Consider the following 20,551-nt stretch of genomic DNA (forward strand, 5'->3'; position numbering starts at 1 on the left):
CTGTCTCAGAACAACTAAGGGTCTAATCATATCTTGCTTTTAGCGTAAATCTTCCATTAGTGTGGAAGTAAATAATGTAATGAAAATATGCAAAAGGGCTTTGTGATAGATCCAAAATTGAAACCTGATAAGGGGTTTAAAACTCTCAGTGGGACTTATGCCTGCATAACACACATGGGGTTAGGTTTAACATTTTGGAGCTTGACTGTGACTAAGCCTCTTTCTTCCTTTATACCCTATCATGCTATCCTCCTCTCCAAAGCAATGTCACTCTTTTATTCCCTTCACCATTCCTTCTTTGAAGAGAACATTTAACTTCTCCATTCATTTCAGTGCTAATAAGAACAAAGTAGCTTCTAGATTCTTCATGAGTCTAGTCCTGCTTCCTTTTCTGCTAATGATTTTTGCATATCTTTTGTGGAGTTACACATTTTAGTGCATTCTATATCTTACATAATGTTTAAGTAATTACTTTGTAAATGTCTGCATATTCTTTTCTCCATTCCAGACTGATTCATGGAGGGCAGCTGTTAAATGGATTGGCAGGTCCAACTGTAATGAATGCTGCTCCATTTCTCTCCACTACCTGGTTTTCTCCTGATGAACGTGCCACTGCAACGGCTATTGCATCATTGCTCAATTATCTTGGTGCAGCATGTGCATTTTTACTAGGACCTCTGGTGGTTCCATCTCCGAATGGAACATCCCATCTTCCACTTGCATCAGAAAGTAACTCTGAGCATATCAAGGACCGCATTGAGGCTGTGTTGTATGCAGGTATTTTAAAACTAATTTACTTTTATTGTGTCTAAAGTGTGAACTACTACCCTCTAGTGGCTGGCCTGCAGACAAAATTGCTGATGGCTTAAAGAGTAGTTGTTCTATATCTCAAGTGGTAGAAGAATCCTGTGTTTTAGGGGGAGCTAAATTCTGTTCCCTTTGCCACATGTGTGGGGTAACCAATTAGGCTGTGTCTCTGAATGCAGACACAGATTCATTCAAAATGCAGTATCTGGTCTAGTTTTTCATATTTTCTGATTTCCCAGGACAATTATCTTACACTAGGTCTTTGTGTTTTAATGCAGAACTTCAAAATTATGCTTGTTTTGTTGAACTTTTTAACAGTAAACCTCTCACTACCAGTTCATGTTTCTCTTTATCATTAACAGTGATAGTTTAAATCTAACGATCTCTCAGCATTTCATGCATAACTTCTGTGTTAAATCAGTCCTCATTTAGGGCTTAAATGTGTGAGAGTTAGGGCTGTCAATTAATCACAGTTAACTCAAGCGATTAACTCAAAAAAATTAAGCACGATTAAAAAAATTAATTGCTATTAATCGCAGTTTTCATCGCACTGTTAAGCAATAGAATTCAATCGAAATTTATTAAATATTTTTGGATGTTTTTCTACGTTTTCAAATATATTGATTTCAATTACGATACAGAATACAAAGTGTACAGTGCTTACTTTATATTATTATTTTATTACAAATATTTGCATTGTAAAATGAGAAACAAAAGAAATAGTATTTTTCAATTCACCACATACAAGTACGGTAATGCAATCTCTTTATGGTGAAAGTTGAACTTACAAATGTAGATTTTGTTGTTGTTACATAACTGCACTCAAAAACAAAACAATTTAACTCTTTAGAGCCTACAAGTCCACTCAGTCCTACTTCTTGTTCAGCCAATCACTAAGACAAACAAGTTTGTTTACATTTACGGGAGATAATGCTGCCTGCTTCTTATATATAATGTCACCTGAGTGTGAGAACAGGTGTTCGCATGGCACTTTTGTAGCCTGCATTGCAAGGTATTTACATGCCAGATATGCTAAACATTCGTATGGCCCTTCATGCTTTGGCCACCATTCCAGTGGACATGCTTCCATGCTGATGACGCTCGTTTAAAAAAATATGCGTTAATTAAATTTTGTAACTGAACTCCTTGGGGGAGAATAGTATGTCTCCTGCTCTGTTTTACCTGCATTCTGCCATATGTTTCATGTTATAGCAGTCTCAGATGATGACCCAGCACATGTTGTTCATTTTAAGAACACTTTCACTGCAGATTTGACAAAATGCAAAGAAGGTACCAATGTGAGATTTCTAAAGATAGCTATAGCACTTGACCCACGGTTTAAGAATCTGAAGTGCCTTCCAAAATCTGAGAGGGACGAGGTGTGGAGCATGCTTTCAGAAGTCTTAAAAGAGCAGTACTCCGATGTGGAAACTGCAGAACCTGAACCTCAAAAAAAGAAAATCAGCTGGTGGCATCTGACTCAGATGATGAAAGTGAACATGCGTCAGTCTGCACTGTTTTGGATCGTTATTGAGCAGAACTCCTCATTAGTATGGACTCATGTCCTCTGGAATAGTGGTTGAAGCATGAAGGGACATATGAATTTTTAGTGCACCTGGCGACCGCAGCTACAACAGTGCCATGTGAACACCTGTTCTCACTTTTGGGTGATATTGTTAACGAAGTGGGAAGCATTATTTCCTGCAAATGTAAACAAACTTGTTTGTCTGAGTGACTGGCTGAACAAGAAGTAGGACTGAGAGGACTTATAGGTTCTAAAGTTTTACATTGTTTTATTTTTGAATGCAGTTATTTTTTGTTTATAATTCCTCAGGAGGTCATCTAGTCCAACCCCCTGCTCAAAGTAGGACCAATCCCCAACTAAATCATCCCAGTCAGGGCTTTGTCAAGCCTGACCTTAAAAACTTCTAAGGAAGGAGATTCCACCACCTCCCTAGGTAACTCATTCCAGTGTTTCACCACCCTCCTAGTGAAAAAGTTTTTCCTAATATCCAACCTAAACCTCCCCAAATAAATGTAAAGTGAGCACTGTACACTTTGTGGTCTGTGTTGTAATTGAAATCAATATATTTGAAAATGTAGAAAACATCCAAAAATATTTAAATAAATGGTATTCTATTATTGTTTAACAGTGTGATTAATCGCACGACTAATTTTTTTAATTGCTTGGCAGCCCTAGTAAGAGTTTTTCAAAAGTGATTTGTTAAATAATTATTTGAGAATATAATTGTGGAATAAAACCCACTAGATCTTGATTTTTTTTAACCAAAGAGTATTTAATGCTGTTCTTTAGATTTATTCAGAAGCAACAATTTACTGAATAGTAGTAATGTATGAAATTGAACACTGTACAATACTTGATTTATTTATCCAAACTATTCCTTGTGATGGTTTCTTCAGGACAGCTGGATAATTTCTTAGGTGTTTTAAGAAACTTATTCTAGTCATGTTCAGTGGCAAATTGTTTTCTTTAAAGATGAACTCCGGTTTAAGAATCTAGGGCTTGATTCTCTTCTAATGTAAATTGCTATAGCTGACCATTTCATGTCAGTTAAGAATTTGGCCCAGTTTTCTCTCTAGAGTTCATAGAATCATAGATTTTAAGGTCAGAAGGGACCATTATGATCATCTGGTCTGACTTCCTGCACAACACAGGCCACAGAATCTCACCCACCAAACCCCTAACTTATGTCTGAGCTCCTGAAGTCCTCAAATCGTGGTTTAAAGACTTCATGGTGCAGAGAATCCTCCAGCAAGTGACCCATGCCCCACGCTGCAGAGGAAAAACCCCCGTGGCCTCTGCCAATCTGCTCTGGAGGAAAATTCCTTCCCAACCCCAAATATGGCGATAACCCTGAGCATGTGGGCAAGACTCACCAGCCAGACACCCAGGAAAGAATTCTCTGTAGTAACTTAGATCCCACCCCATCTAACATCCCATCACAGGCCATTGGGCATATCTACCGCTAATAGTCTAAGATCAATTAATTGCCAAAATTAGGCTATCCCATCATATCATATCAGTTCAGTCAAGGGATATTGCTAGGCTCATTTTTTTCTATTTAAAATGTTTTTGAAAAGGCATCTTAGTGGTTAAAAGTATATATACTATAGTGTATATACAAGTATATTGGACTCTCCTGGCTATTTGCAGTGCTTTGTGCCTGTCCATTCTTCATGAGGCGAGTTTTCTTATAGGTTAATAATGACAGGGTATCGGGCACTTTCCTTTCTTTACTTTAATAACAAGCAGTTGAAGTTGGATCATCATGTAAGTGGGTACTACATAGCCCCTGCTTCTTTGAGTGCTTGCTCATATCCATTCCATGTTAGGTGTGCGTGCGCTGTGTGCACAGTTGCCAGAGAATTTTCCTTCAGTGGTATCTGTCAGGCTGCCCATAGCGCCCTCTGATACTGTGTGCTCATGCACTGGTATAAGGGGCCCAGCCGGCCCCACACCCTCTCAGTTCCTTCTTACTGCCCATGACGGTCGCTGGAATAGGTCCTCTTGCTTTGGCAAGGCGTTCATTCAGTGATTTTTCTTGTTATTCTCTAGTTTAGTTTTATTTTAATCTTAATTTCTAGTTTAGTGTAGACAGTGTATATAGTTAGAAACCCTCTCTTAGCTTAGAGGGGCTTCTTTCACCCCAGGGGCTAGGCATGCCCCGGTCTCCGAGCTGCAAACCCTGCACCTCCTATGGCAAGCCTATGCCAGTGAGTGACCCACAATCCAGTTGTCTGAAGTGTCTAGGAAAGGCTCATGTACAGAAGCATTGTCAAATCTGCCAGGACTTCAAGCCTCAAACAAAGAAGGCTAGAGAGGCTAGACTAATGGAAGCCGTGTTTAGACTAGCGTCGGAGCCAAGTTGGTCAGACTTGGTGCTGATCGCTGTGATTTAGGTGTGAAGCACCCTTCTGGCAATTCCCGTTTCTCAGCACCGTTCTCCATCTCTGGTACCGAGACAAAAGCATAAGAAGTAGCAATCCAAGAGGGGACGCGCCTTCGTACTGAGGGCAGCAGAGTGTGATCTGCATTGGGCAACTCCTCTATCCCTGTTCTGCTAGTGGCACGGTCAACTCTGCCCTGCTCACAGGTGCCATTGAGTCCAGTGTGGGAACATCCACCGATGCCAGTGAGTCACTGTGGCACCATCGGGATTGCGGTGCCTTCCACCCGAGAGCCTTTTCAGCAGCCAGGGACTTAATAACACTTCTGGTACTGCCAACCTCAGTGGGGCAACCGCTAGCTCCGACGAGTGCATTGAGCAGAAGGGAGCATGGGGCCCCCGAGCTCATACCCGGCACTGGTGACTGCAGTACTGACAAGAGACAAACCGGCTCTCCTGTTGTTGGTGAGGGCTTCCCTGATCTGGCACCGATCCACGGACCCTCAGGACTGACTGACGGAAGCAAAGGGTACCCGTTTCTCCATGGTATCCTCAAGAGGACTCCTCCTTGGAGTCAGAGCCACCACTACCCATCCTACATCCCACTGGATCTCAGTGTGGGTCCCCCTGCTGGTACCTGGCCTGGAGGACAGTGGCCAGTGAAGGTCCAGTGGCTGTACTGGAATCTGTGGGGCTTTCCCCCAGTACCAGGGCTTCGGTCCAGCTGTTCCTACTCGGACTTAGCCCTGGGAGATGTAATTGTGGCTGAAGAAGAAGAGGAAGGCCCCTTCCTCCTCCCCTCCCCCCCGTGCAGGCCTCTTCCTCCTCCACCTCAGATGAAGCTGGCGCAGGACTAAGCAGCTCGGTGCCATGGGACAATTTTAGAGCTCATCAGGAGCTTCTAAAAAGGATGGCTGCCAACCTGGGGCTAGAGGTGGAGATTCTTAAAGAGTCCTTAGATTGCCTCATTGACATTTTGGCCATGGCTGTCCCATCAAAGGTGGCCCTACCCCTCAATGAGACTATTATGGGTCTGGTCTGAGCACTGTGGCAGAGCCCAGCCTCCCCCCCACATCAAAGAGGGCAGAGAAAAAATATTATGTAGTGGCCAAGGGGTACTAATACCTGTACTCCCACCCTCCTTCCTGGTCCCTGGTGATCACTGCGGCAAATGAGAGGGACAGACAAGGGTAGTTAGGCATGACTCCCAGGCAGAAGGACTTGAAGAAGCTAGACGAGTGGGTTATAGCTTTGCATTTCCAACCAATAAGCCTTGCTGGGGAGGTATGATTACAACTTTTGGGACTCTATGGCAAAGTTTAAACACTTGCTGCTTCAGGACTCTAAGCAAGAGTTTTCCGCCCTCATGGAGGAAAGGAAGACCATAGCCAGAGCCTCCCTCCAGGTGGCCCTAGGCACAAGTGATGCTGCGGCCAGAACAATAGCTTTGGCTGTTGTCACAAGAAGTTGCTTCTAGCTCCAATCATCAGGGTTACCACTGGAAGTCCAGCAGTCAATCCAGGATCTTCCCTTGAAGTGTATGTTCCTATTTTCAGAACAGACAAACTCAAAGCTCCACTGTCTGAAAAACTCCAGGGCTACTCTCAGATCCCTGGGCCTTCAAGGAAGCACTTCAGGCCTCAGTGGTCAGCCCACTTCTCGTCCCTACTGCCTTGGCAGGACCTGTTCAAGAAAAGGAGCAGGGGGTTACAAGTGAAGGAGCCGCCTCCCCTCTACCTTATCCTCACTACCGGGGTTACACAGACATGCAGGAGGCCCCAAACAGAACTTCTGAAGGTGTGCTTGAGGGCACGAAACCTGTTCCTGCTTTGCATCCTGCCCCCCTTTTGTTTTCGGACCATCTCTCCTACTTCAGTCCGGTGTGGTTCTTCATCACTTCAGACTGTTGGGTACTGAGTATGGTGGAGGGAAGGTTACACCCTTCAGTTTTCTTCCACCCCTCCTTACCATCCCCCATCCCTCTTCAGGGACCCTTCTCACGAGAAACTTCTAGCCCAAGAGGTGCAAGCCCTCCTGCAGTTGGGGGCTGTGGAAGAGGTACCTCAGGATTTGAGAGGAAAAGGGTTTTACTTCCGATATTTCCTACTCTCAAAAGCCAAAGGGGGTCTTTGACCTATGGTGGACCTCTTGTCGTCTCAACAATTATCTCAAGAAACTGAGGTGCCACATGGTCTCTGACCTCCATCATCCCATCCCTGGATCCAGGTGACTGGTATGCCGCCCTCGACTTAAAAGACGCCTATTTCCACATTTCCACATTCCAAGGCCACAGAAAGTTCCTCGGGTTTATTGTAAACCAGACCCATTACCAGTTCACCCTTCTTCCATTTGGTCTGTCAGCAGCCCCTCAGGTTTTCACAAAATGCATGGCAGTGGTAGCAGCCTTACTCAGGCAGTGAGGCATTCAAGTCTACCCATACCTCAACTATTGGCTGATCAATGGCCACTCAAAGGCTCAAGTGAAAAACAACATCAACCTGGTTCAAGCCACCTTCCATGCTGGATCTGTTGAAAAACAAGCGAAAGATGACTCTCGTTCCTATTCAGAGAATAGAGTTTATCGGGGCAGTGCTAGACTTGACCTAGGCCAGAGCCTTCCTATCAGAGGCTTGATTCCAGACAATGTTCGCTCTGATATCCAACATCAAGGCGCACCCCATCATGACAGTCTCATTTTACTTCAAACTTTTGGGCCACATGGCAGCATGCACTTCCATGGTGCAGCATGCAAGACTGCGACTTAGACCACGGCAAACTTGGTTGGCCTCCATGTATGCACTAAATCAACACCACTTGAACTGGGTGCTTATGATTCCTGCCCCAGTCCTTGCCTCCTTCAACTGGTGGAAAGATCCCCGATCAGTGGCAGTGGGCATTCTCTTTGTCACCTCCCAGCCTTCGGTATTCTTAATTTCGATTGCATCCAACCTAGGTTGGGGGAGGGAGGGCTCATCTCGAGCACCTCAGGACTCGGGGCATATGATCCCAGGAAGAGCTCTCCCTACACATAAACATCAAAGAGCTCAGAATGGTCCACCTAGCATGCCAAGTGTTCCTACCCAGATCATGGGCTAAGTTGTGTGAGTGCTCATGAACAACGTGGCAGCCATGTTTTACATCAGCAGATGGGGAGGAGGGCAATCGTCTACCCTGTGCCAGGAGGCCATTCTCCTGTGAGACTTCTGTATGAAATGCTCCATCCACCTCGAAGCTTCCCATCTTCTGGGAGCCTGGAACGCTCTGGCAGATCACCTCAGCAGGTCTTTCTTTTCTCACCACAAGTGGTACCTTCACCCAGAGGTGACCAGATCCATCTTCCAGAGGTGGGGGTCTCCCCAGGTAGACTGGTTCACACCGAGACAGAACAGGAAATGTCCGCAGTTTTGCTCACTGTGCAGTCACAGCCCAGGCTCCCTCTCAGATGCTTTCCTGCTTCCATGGACAGACCCCTCCTGTTCTATGCATTTTTCCACAGTTCTTCTGGAGCACAAGATCCTTCTGAAAGTCAAGTAAGACAAGGCACAGGTTATCTGTGTAGGCTCTGCATGGCCACAACAGCACTGTTTTGGTATGTTTCTGGACCCCTGTCCTGGACCTGATCTTGCAAAACCACAGCCATTTACTCCACCTGAACCTTGGTCCCTCCACATGACTGCATGGAAGTTTCATGGTTGAACCTGGAGGGACAGGCCTGCTCAGAGCAAGTCCGCCAGGTCTTGTTAGGTAGTAGAAAATCGTTTACTAGAGCAACCTACCTAGCCAAGTGGAAGCTCTTCTCCGTGTGGTCGTCCCAACAAGGACTGTCACCTGTTGCGGTTCAAATACAAGACAGAACAAGGCTTTAAGCAAGCAAGCAGGCTGGTCTGCCAACGGGCTGGTCCGCCTGTCAGCTTTTCACCCTCTCTTTTATTTCTCTCCCTCCTCCTGCACATTACATACTCCAACAGAAAAAAGGAATACACTGGCTTTGTTTAATATTCTTATTTACCAATTTCTATCTACCGCATTCCTTGCTCTCGGGCCTTGAGCCCAGTCCTGGGAGGCTTCCCACGGTTCATGTCATCTGGGCGAGATTCCAAGGTTCATGCCCTTGAGAGGAGCCGTGTGTGCACTGCTCCTACACAACACTCCGGGTGTGCCCTGAATGTTGCCAAGTGCATGAACCCTGCATGAATGCTACATCCCCTCCTTTTTTGTTTATTTGTGCTTGGCCATCTCATGGTAGTCAACAATTTGCTTTTGCAAGCCAATTAACTCCCGGACAGACAAGGTCATAACTCGTGGAGCCTGCCAGGGTGGGTCTCAACAAAGCCTTAACAAAAAGGAAATATATTGCACACAGCAACAGCAAAAAATAAGCCCAAGAAGGTAAAGTGTAGTTGGCCGGGCCCCAATTAGCCATGCTAGAGTACTGGGAAGAGAGGTTCGCGTAAGCAGCGAGCATCATCTCATTCCCTATTTCCTCAGGGTGATGACATACTGGAATAAGGCACGTACCTAACAATTCTTCAGCTGCTACAAAATCAAATAAACAAAAGTGGGTAACATTTGCTATTGAAGCCAATCTTTCCCATAGGTTATATGTCTTTCGGGCCCGTAACGGAGGAGGCGCTCCCGAGTCAACCCCTACAGGAAATAGCAGGCACATAAGGCACACAATCAGTACAGAATTAGCAGTGATTTGGGCGAGAATGGCCACAAACAGATTCTCAGGAGTCTCTGGCTGTTGGTTTGCTGCCAGTCTTCGCTGAGCCGCGGCGACCAATGCTTTCACTGCTCCCCATGTCACGGGCTAGCTTGGGACGATACGTCTCCTCTGTCTCCGTCCCGCCATTGTCGACCCGGGAGGCACCGCGTTCTCCTCCAAGGTCAGCTGAAACTCCGGTATGGGGTTCGACAGCCCCTGGTGCCACGCCATGCTGTTTCAGTGCCGGTCGCACACACCGGGCCGGAACCCACAACGGTCCTGCAGGGAGAGACACAGCAGCATATCCCCGACCCCAAGTAATTAAAGGTACTGGGCCCAACCATTGCGGATTGGGCAGCTGACGGTAATAGACACGCGGTCTTTCCAGTACCTTGGACTTATGAAAATGCCAATCCGCGGGGGTCTGCTGATCTGTATTCAGTATTAAATTATTTAAAGTAAACAAAAGGACATGCAATTGTTGCTGAATGTCTCCTAAGGTTCGGAGACGCAGCTCCCCTTGTTTTAATTGTTTGTCAAGCAAGGTTTTTAGCGTGCGATTTGCACGTTCAACAATAGCTTGGCCTGTGGAATTATAAGGGATCCCGTGTTTGAGACGGACGTCCCATTGGGCACAAAAGGTGGAGAGGGCTGTGGAGCAATAGGCTGGGGCATTATCCGTTTTTATCTGGCTCGGGCGACCCATAACAGCAAAACAGGCTAGCAAATGGTGAATAACTTTGGGAGTGGCTTCCCCACGCTGTGGGGTCGCCCAGAGGAATCCCGAATAGGTATCAATGGAAACATGTAAAAACGAATAGGGGTGGAATTGTGGCACGTGAGTGACATCCATTTGCCACAGCTGATTCGCTGCGGTACCTCTGGGGTTAACGGCATAAGAAAAGGTAGGGGCAGCAGCGGCACAGTGGGGGCAGGAACGAACAATAGAACGTGCATAATCAGCAGGAATGTGAAACTGTCGGGCCAAAACAGAGGCAGACTGATGAAAAAGGGAATGGCTTTCGATGGGGTCAGAAAAAAGGGAATTTACCTGACCACGTAACGCGCGATCGGCGCGCGCATTGCCTTCAGTGAGTAGCCCAGGCAGAGGGGTATGACTGTAAATATGAGCAACAAAATAAGGGAAATTACGAGTGGTGATGAGATACTGTAAGGACAAAAACAGGCGAAGAAGGTCCGCATCGACCTGAGGGGTAATGAGGGCAAGGGGTAAATAATCAATTACCTGATAAACATAATGCGTTTCCACGATCAAATTAAAGGGACAATCAGCAAAAAATTAAAAGGCCAAAATAACAGCGGCTAGTTCCAAGGACTAGTGAAGCTCTCCAAGCGCTGTGCATGCAAATGTTGTTGTACAAGTGAATGAAGCGCTTTCAGCTTTTCTAGGGGGAGGGTCCACTGGTCAATCCATACGGTCTCTAAGGATTGCCATACCAATGGTAATGCAGAGGGCAAGGTGGGTGGGGGAGGGTTTTGGGCCATTATATATTAATATCGAGGGTGGTGTCCAGCTTTACAAGTAAGTCATGGCCCCAAATATTGAGGTGGACAGGGAGCACAAAAGGGCGGATCGTAGCAAGGGCACGGCCTCCTGGTTTAGAGACCGTGACCCAAGACAAACTTTGGCGCCCGGGTTTGCTACCCCCGATCCCCCACAACTCTTTAGAAGGAACTGTTGGCCAACTGACCGGCCAGTCCTGATCACGAATCACCGTAACGTCAGCTCCAGTGTCCACCAGCCCTGTAAAAGGAAAATTATTTAAAAGAAGTGTTAACTGAGGTTTCGAGGGGTGGACCGACATTGTTAGAGCAACAAATTGAGAGGATGTGTCGTGAGGCGGCGACTGAGACAGCGTCGATCCAAAGCCGCCTCTGCCCCGGGCTCGATCCTCTGCGGCTGGCACCTGATAGGGGACTAAAATCAATTGTGCAATTGACCGTCCACGCGGGAGCGACTGCGGAAGATGGGTCCACACCTGAACCTTAATAACGCCGGTGTAATCGGTATCAATGACCCCTGGGATGACAAAAAAACCCTGTTTCCCAGCGTGTGAGCGAGGGAGAACCAGACCCACAAATCCAGCAGGGAGAGGTCCCGTCACCTGTGTAGGTATGGCGCAAACCTCCCCCGGCAACTGAAAATCAGCGTCCTCCTGCATAATCAAATCAAGCCCTGCACTTCCGGCAGTCGCCGCCCTCATGGAGTCTATGAATTTTAAGGCAGAGGAACAGTTGTCTGAGTGGGGAACACCCCCGTTTGGCCCTGGGTTCGGGGGGGACCCGTCGTGCGGTTTCCCGACCCGCTACGACACTGATTAGCCCAGTGATAGCCCTTCCGACACTTGGGGCACTTCTTTGAGGGGCGGGCGGGCGCCGTCGATGAGTGGCACTCCCGCTGAAAGTGACCCTCCTTACCACAGCAATAACAACGCTTCCCCTCCTTCCCGCTTTTCCGCAGGGCGGCGGCCAGAACCCCAGCTTTATGTGCTTGTGTGCCGATGTTTTGGCACGCCTGCAGCATGTCCGACAGCTCTAGAACGCCAGCGGCTTGTGCCGCCTGGAGAGCACGGCGGCAATCCTCGTTCGCATTTTCAACCGCCATTTTTAACAGAATCTCCTGAGCTGCCGCAGGGTTATCCACCTGTCGGAGGATAGCCTCCTGCAATCTGTTGGTAAAATCCATAAAGGACTCTGATGCACCCTGACGGATACTGGCAAAGCTTTTGGTAGGCTTGCCTGAATCCGGGACCTTCCGGAAAGCATGCTGGGCGCAGGCAGAAATAATGGGGAAGACAGCCTGCTGGAGTTGAGACTGCATCTGAACGGTAGCAAACGGGCCCTCCCCTGCTAACTGCTCATAAGTGACACCTTGCGCTATATATACCTGGGCTTGGCGTTCCGCCATCTGCCGATACTCACTAAGCCAAATAACATACTGACTGGGCGTCAGCATCATGCGCAACAGCGCCTTCCAATCTTCAGGGACCAGGGTGTACCCAATACCTAGCCCTTCAAGGAGACCACGTACATACGTGCTAGTGAGGCCGAACTCGCGAATCGCTTTCTTTACCTCTCTGATCACCAAGTAAGGCAAACTGACCCAGTTTGCAAGCTGGTTGCCCTGGCCATCATCCTGCCAGGTCACCAGGCAAACTGAGACCAGATCAGCTAATTCCTCTGCTGCAAGATCTGGGCGAGTCTTCGCTGCGTGAACCATTTGTTGCACCAGCGAAAGCCCCTGAGCAGACGCGGATGACCCCCCGGGGGGCCCCGGAGCATGGGGCCCCACGGGGGGACGGTGACCACTCACCGGCTCCAGAGGGGAAGACAAAGGAGGCGGCAGTAATTGAGGCACTGGGGGCGAAGCAGGGGGAGGGATGGCTGCAGGAGCGGACGGGGGTGGTGAGATCGGCAGCCCCTCTATTGGCGTGGGAGAGGGTCTTTCCGAGGCAACACGCTGTGTCGCATCGCTAGGAAGGGGGGATGGCTGCAGGAGCAGACGGGAGTGGCGAGATCACCAGCCTCTCTATTGGCGCGAGGGAGGGCCTTTCCGAGGCGACACGCTGTATTGCGTCGCTGCAGAGGTGCCAGACATGTAAAGCCTGCACGGGCGCCCGAGGCTCTTTGTGCAACGTCTGGCCCAACCGCTCCCAGTCCGCTAGCTTAAGGGTTCTGGCTTCAGGGTACCACGGGCATTGGGCACTCACCTCCTGTAGCAGGAGAGTGAGTTCTCGAGTGGGGCAATCATGCTGAGCCTTACGCAGCAAATATTGTAGCTCATTGCGGTGTTGCACTTGCAAAGCAGAGAGGGAGCTTCCCATACTTATCACGACGAAAAATACTCACCGGGATCCGCGAAGTGGATGAGTGACGTGTCTGAAACCCTTGCCGGGCGAGGTGAGTGCTGAGGGCCCCACGTTTGGGCGCAGTTGTTGCGGTTCAAATACAAGACAGAACAAGGCTTTAAGCAAGCAAGCAGGCTGGTCTGCCGACGGGCTGGTCCACCTGTCAGCTTTTCACCCTCTCTTTTATTTCTCTCCCTCCTCCTGCGCATTACATACTCCAACAGATAAAAGGAATACACTGGCTTTGTTTAATATTCTTATTTACCAATTTCTATCTACCGCATTCCTTGCTCTCGGGCCTTGAGCCCAGTCCTGGGAGGCTTCCCACGGTTCATGTCATCTGGGCGAGATTCCAAGGTTCATGCCCTTGAGAGGAGCCGTGTGTGCACTGCTCCTACACAATACTCCAGGTGTGCCCTGAATGTTGCCAAGTGCATGAACCCTGCATGAATGCTACACTCACCGACCCAGTCATCCCTCCGGTCTGTACTGGAATACCTGCTCCATCTGAAACAAAAAGGTCTGGCCTTTTCATCAGTCAAAGTAGATCTAGTGGCAATCTCAGCCTTCCATTCTCCAGTGGATAGTAAGTCTGTGTTCTCTCATGAAGTGTCCATCCGCTTTCTCAAAGAGATAGAGACTTGACGCTCAAATTTGTGAACTGATTCCACTGTGGGACCTGTCAAGATTCTCATGGGCCCTTCCTTTGAGCTGCTGGCATTGTGGCCTTTGTCAGATCTCTCCTGGAAGATAGCCTTCCTGGTGGCAATTACCTAAGCCAGGAGAGCCTCAGAAATTAGGGCCCTTACGTCAGAACCCCCGTATATGGTGTTCATTAAGGACAAGGTTCAACTGCACCCCCTCCTGGTATTTCTCCCAAAGGTGGTCTTGCAGTTTCATAGTAACCAGTATATTTTCCTGCCAGTTTTCTTCCCGAAACCGCACAGGAATTCAGAGGAGCGGCATCTCCACTCACTGGACATTAGGTGCGCCCTGGCCTTCTATGTTGATCGGACCAAGCTGTTCTGTAAATCCATGCAGCTCTTCATGGCAGTAGCAGACAGGATGAAAGGCCTACTGGCCTCAGCCCAGAGAATCTCATCCTGGATCACCTCCTGTATTCGTATGTGCTATCTTGACCACTCATTTGACAAGAGCTCAAGCTTCATCAGTGGCGATCTGGCCTAGATCCTGATCCAGGATATTTGCAGAGCTGCGACCTGGTCATCAGTACATACCTTCTCCTCCCACTACTACGCCATCACCCAGCAGTCCAGAGATAATGCCAAGTTTGGAAGAGCAGTGTTGCAATATGCATGTCCATAACCCATGAACTCCGAGCACTCGAAGAAGAAAAAATGACTACTAACCTTTCCTTAACTTGTTTTTTGAGATGTGTTATTCATGTCCATTCCGTGACCCACCCTCCTGCCCCTCTGTCAGAGTTGCGGGCAAGAGGGAACTGAAAGGGTGTGGGACCCTCCAGGCCCCTCATACTGGCGCATGAGTACATGGCACCAGAGGGTGCTTAGAGACAGCCTAACGGGTACCACTAAGGGAAAATCTCTGGCGACGGTGCACATGGCGCACACACATCCAACACGGAATGGACATGAGCAACACATCTCGAAGAACAGCAGTTATGGAAAAGTTAGTAGCTGGTTTTTTTTCCTATTGAGTGACTCACTTTTTTCTGGAGCCAGATGTCTTGAAACTGCAGGGAAGTACAATTTTGGGCTACAGCCTCTTTAAGAGGCAGATAAGATGTCGCACCCGAAAGGTTCCATGGCCGATCAAAGTAATGGTTCACAAGAAAGGAGTGCAAGGGAAAATTGATGTCCCTTTTGCTGGCCCCATGGCTCAGTGGAGCTCTATAGTAGTAACGTTGATGAAGAACTTAATGGTAGTTAGCACAGATTTTCTGCGTTCCTGAAATGGAAATGGTTTTTAGGAGAATCCCTCCTTCAGACTCGTGGGTAGTATTGTCATGGGTGCAGAAACATTGTGTTGCATCTTTTAAATTTCCTGGGGAGCAACATTTAATAAGGCTGCTGTAAGCTTTTTACTTTATTCAGCAGACTTTTAAACACACAACTGGATTTTTCTGTCTGACTTCACCTGCTGTGTTAGTGATGTCTCATTGCACCACTCACATAGTGAATGGAAGCTGGATCCTGGATATAATTGCCCAGTAGAGAATTCTGCTGGTTGTGGGGAAACTGTCAGCTAGTTAAAAGGTGGCAGAGCTGGCTCGAGACACAATCACCCTGGACAACATAGGAAAGGGACTGGGATGAGACAGTATAGCCCACAGAATCTGAGAGCTGTAACTTGCTCCCTGATGGCCCCATCCTCATTCCCCTGCAACCCATGGAGCTCAGATATGGGAGAGAATCTGCCCCATACTGTGTAACAATAATACTTATCAATTATATAGCTCTATTTACCTGCAGACCTCAAAGCACTTCACAAAGGTGATAGATATCATTCTTCCCATTTAACAGATGGGGAAATGGAAAGATTAAGGGACTTGCTTAAAGTCACACAGGAAGCTAGTGGGGCACCTAAGAATGGAACTCGGGTCTCTTAACACCCATTCCTTTGGCATAGCCATTGGGCCATGGTGCAGCTCTCACTTTGAGATTTTGGATATACTACAAGAGTTGTTAACCTTGGATTGGTGGCATGGCAAAAGCATATTATTTTTCTAAAGCATATTTTGTGTAATGATGGATGAGGCTGTAAGTATACATAGATCTGCTTTACAGTCTTTCTCTGAACCATTCCTTTCCCTATCTCTGTTCAAGGAGTGGTGTTTCTTGCACTAAGAGCTCAGCTGAATTATCATGGCGTCCTATTGTCACATTTGCATACCATATTCTGAACCCCATGACTGAAACAGTAGGGATGTTCAGATCAAAATCAAGTTGCATTACCTGAACTGCATGGGGAAGTTTGCCTTGCTGTTGGCTCTCACCAGAGCTATTAGCCATTCATTTTCCTGAGCATGAAATTAAACCCATCACATTTATTATTACAGCGTTGTAGATTCTTTCCTTATTGCATTGCAATTCAGTACAGGACTAGGGCTTTTTAAGTCTGGATATACCTTTTCAAAAGGAAAATACCTTTCACCAAAGATACTTGTACCTCTGAATATAAAACTTTCCCTTTCCCATTTAGAGCCTACTCAACTAGCCAGGTGCCCATTTCTCAGGCTGAGCGGGGGCCATCCCTTCACTTCGACATACAGGGGGTTTCCAGTATACATCTTCCCTCTTATCCGTTGTTTCGGATATCCGTCGCTCATCAATAGGGGAACCCGTGTTTCAATTTACATTGGTCCTGATCTGCATATCCGTCATGAATTGGAACACCTTCCCCTATTGTACAGTACAGTACTGTACTTGTGTCTGCTGGCTACATTCAAGGCTTATTATGTTCTCCATGCTGATTAAGGAGACGGCAGGTGAAGGAAAGCCCAGTGTAAAGGAGTTTTGGAAGTCCTATAACATCTTGAATGGCGTGGAAAACATTGACACGTCGTGGGAAGATTTGATGCTGTTCCTGTTCTCGGGCAAGAAATTGTCACGTTGGTGAAGGATGTTGGCTTTGAGGAGGAGGAGGATGTACAAGAGGAGTTGGAGTCTCACGCTGAGCAACTGACAAATGAGGAACTGATTGAGCTGGACCAACAACGGATATCCAAAGAAAGCAAGAACAATGATGACGATGATGTAGGGAAGGAAGCCAGGAGTCTGATGACAAAGAATCTCTCCCATTTCTTTGGATTGCTGGATGAGATGATGGAAATCATACAGAGCGGTTATCCTTTTCGTGAACAGTCTGCCAAAGTCTCCAGGGCTCTCAGTGATGCAGTGAATTGCTACAGGGAGATCTATCATTCAAAGATTCATGCAGGAGAGCAGATGTCGATAAAATCCTCTTTAAGATTTCTGCAACCAAAAAGCCAGCCCAAGAAAACCCAGCCACCACCCCTACCCAAGTTTGGTGGAATTGACACTATTTTATACTGTATTACTGTATTTATTTACTGTATTAAAATGTTCTATGTGTTTGAACAGTGTTAGTAGAGTTCTGCATTATTTTATTCAATGTTTTATGTGCAAAATGTGTACTGTATAACCTGTCATTGTAAAAAGGTGCACTGTTTAGTTGAAAAAAGCATTGTCATAGGCAAGTGTGGTGAAGTTGTGAACACATCCTCCCCTTATTCCATTATTTCTTATGGGGAAAAATTCTCCGGTATATGTCATTTTGGTATCCATCGCCCTTTTCAAGAACAATCCCAATGTATACTGGGGACCCCCTGTGTACAGGTCATTGTGGCATGGTGCTCAGATTGCTTTCATGAGGCATTAGAGATTCACTCTTCAGCAAAAGACATACAGCTCCATGCTCAGTGTAGCATTTCCTGCCCATTAGTTTGTTGACGGTTCTTGTTCTCCCTTCTTGTTTCAAGTGCTTTGGTGGATCCATCCAGTGTTGCTGAAAGAACTGTCAGGAGGAAGGCAGTCAGTTACTGTTGAGGAGCTCTTGTCTCTGACTGCAATTCCCTTGGCACTTACAGTACATCCCTTATATCTGACCTTTTCCCATGTCTTGCTCTTATTGTTAAACTCTAATAATAAGCTGGTGAACTTGGCCTGGGCTTGCTTTTCTTCTTTATCTAGAGCAGCAGTTCTCACAACAACATTTTTGGTGGCCTCAGAGTCCGGCCACCAACTCTCACTGGTGGCCGCACTGACACTTTTTCCCTAAAAAAAACCTTAACTTTAGAAAAAACAATTAAATATGCATAGATTCACATCCAAATCATTGTAATTTATATTTGTAGGATTTTTTGGCAGACTCAATCACACAAATAATGCTGCCTTCCCCTTCAGCCCCACCATCCAGGGCTTAATGGGTCCTGGGGCTTGCTTTGACAAGTTATATTTGTATATTTGTTAATATCACAGCACATTTAGTAGCTACCTGGGAGGCTATGAAAAGTGATAAGTGATATTAACAAACATACAAGTATCACTTTTCACAGATAGCCAGTAAGTCTGCTGTGAAAAGTGATACTTGCATGTTTGTTAATATCACTTTTCTCAGCAAACCTCAGGTTCCGTTAAGCCTTGGATGGTGGGGGAGGGTGAAAGTGGAGGCAGCAGGGGCCCAGCGGAAATGAGGGAGATGGATGTGAGGCCTGGAAAGCAGCAGGGGCCAGGGGCGATGGGGGTGGGTAATGACCACTGTCACGTGATCAGAGCCAGGACCTGGTATCTGCTGCCATGCAACCAGGGCTGGGGCTCAGTGCCTGCAGCCAGAACCTAGAGCTGGGGACAGGAACTGCGTGGGTGGAGCCAGGGATCGGAGCCTGCTGCCGCGCAGCCAGAGCTGTGGGTGGGCCCCTGCTGCCATTCATCTGGGATAGGGGATCAATGCCAGGGACTGGGGCTGCACGGCCAGAGCTGTGGGCGGCGCCTGCTGCCGTGCAGCTGGGGCAAGGGATCAGCACCAGGGGCTAGGGCCACATGGTTGGAGCCCGGGGCCGCTACCACATGGCCGGAACTGGGGCTAGAGGCTGACTGAAGCTCCATGGCTGGAGCCAATGGCCAGCACCTGCTGCCCGCAGCCAAAGCCCCATGCTTGGAGCCCACTGCCGTGTAGCTGAGGCTGGAGGTTGGCACCTTTGGCCAGTGCCTGCCACTGTGTGGCCAGAGCCTGGGACTGGAGCTGGAAGTCTGCGCTTTCTGCCACACAGCTGGAACCAGGGGCTGGAGGCTAAAGCCCTGCAGCTGGAGGCCAGGGCCACATGGCTAGAGCCAGGGGTGCTGGAGCCTGCCGCCCAAACCCCATCCCTCCAACGTGGGTCAAGAACTCACCTTGCTCCTGCAGTGTTGTGTCCCACCTCTCTCCTAGTGCATCCAGGAGCAACAAGGAGGAAGAGGGATGCTGATGCTTCCCCTCCCTCCCCCGTCACCACTCAGGAAGCTGTCATGGCAGCACGAAAAGCCCTGGTTGGCTGCATGTGGGCACATTTTAGAAATATTGATCTACAGCAGGGGTGGGCAAACTTTTTGGCCTGAGGGTCACATCGGGATATGGAAATTGTATGGCGGGCCATGAATGCTCACGAAATTGGGGGTAGGGGTGAGGGCTCTGGCTGGGAGTGCAGGCTCTGGGGTGGGGCCAGAAATGAAGAGTTCAGTGTGCGGGTGGGGACTCCGGGTTGGGGTGCAGGGGGGTGAGGGGTTTGGGGTGCAGGAGGGGGCTCCAGGCTGGGAGCAAGGGGTTTGGAGGGCGGGAGTGGGATCAGGGCTGGGGCAGGGGGTTGGAGTACAGGGGAGGGGTGTGAGGGCTCCAGCTGGGGGTGAGGGCTCTGTGGTGGGGCCGAGGTGAGGGGTTTGTGGTGCAGGAGGGTGCTCTGGGCTGAGACCAATGTCTTCAGCGGGCAGGAGGGGGATCAGGGATGGGGCAGGCTGTTGGGGCATTGTGGGGTGGGGGCTGGGGGTGCGGGCTCTGGGGTGGGGCTGGGGATGAGAGGCTTGTGGTACAAAGGGTTCTGGGCTGGGATCAAGGGGTTTGGAGGGTGGGAGGGGGATCAGGGCTATGTCAGGGGGTTGGGGCATGGGGGGGCTCAAGGGTTCAGGCTCTGGGCGGTGCTTACTGCAAGCAGCTCCCAGAAGCATATCCTCTCTCCGACCCCGAGGCATGTCCAGGCGGCTCTACGCTCTGCCCCGTCCGCAGGTGCCACCCCTGCAGCTCCCACCCCTGAAGCTCCCATTGGCTGGGAACCACAGTCAGTGGGAGTTGCAGGGGCGGTGCCTGCGGACGGGACAGTGTGCAGAGCCGCCTTGCCACGACTCCGTGTACTACATAGGAACCAGAGGGGGGTCATGCTGGCTGTTTCTTGGGAGCTACGCAGAGCAGGGCAAACCCCCGACTCCTCTCCCTCGTGAGAGCTGAGGGCCAGATTAAATGGTCTGATGGGCTGGATGTGGCCTGCAGGCCATAGTTTGTGCCTACCCCGATCTAGAGTTTGGTATAATGAATGATGGTAGTGACAAAGGCAAGCCCATTATTCTTAGTCCTCCTGGTGGGGACAGCAGTGCATCACCTTTGTGACATGTGAGAATCTGATTCTGTTCTGGGCTCCTAAACCTCAGATAGACCTGAAATTGTAGGGCACACAAGGCTAAATTGATATGAGGGTCTTTTATTACCTAATAACAGTGACCCCTTTGTTT

At 48.4% G+C, this 20,551-nt stretch overlaps 1 protein-coding gene across 1 annotated transcript in view; it reads left to right on the forward strand.

Moving 5' to 3' along the window:
• Positions 1–514: 514 nt before the first annotated feature.
• The window catches only part of SLC49A4 (solute carrier family 49 member 4), a 66,772-nt gene continuing 46,735 nt past the window's right edge, over positions 515–20,551 (forward strand). Inside the window, exon 1 of the mRNA XM_074967138.1 lies at positions 515–777. Coding sequence (XP_074823239.1) covers positions 558–777 — 220 coding nt within the window. The 5' untranslated portion in view covers positions 515–557. The remainder of the gene's footprint in view (positions 778–20,551) is intronic.

Source organism: Natator depressus, chromosome 11 (genome assembly GCF_965152275.1).
Source record: "Natator depressus isolate rNatDep1 chromosome 11, rNatDep2.hap1, whole genome shotgun sequence".
Lineage (NCBI taxonomy): Eukaryota > Metazoa > Chordata > Testudines > Cheloniidae > Natator > Natator depressus.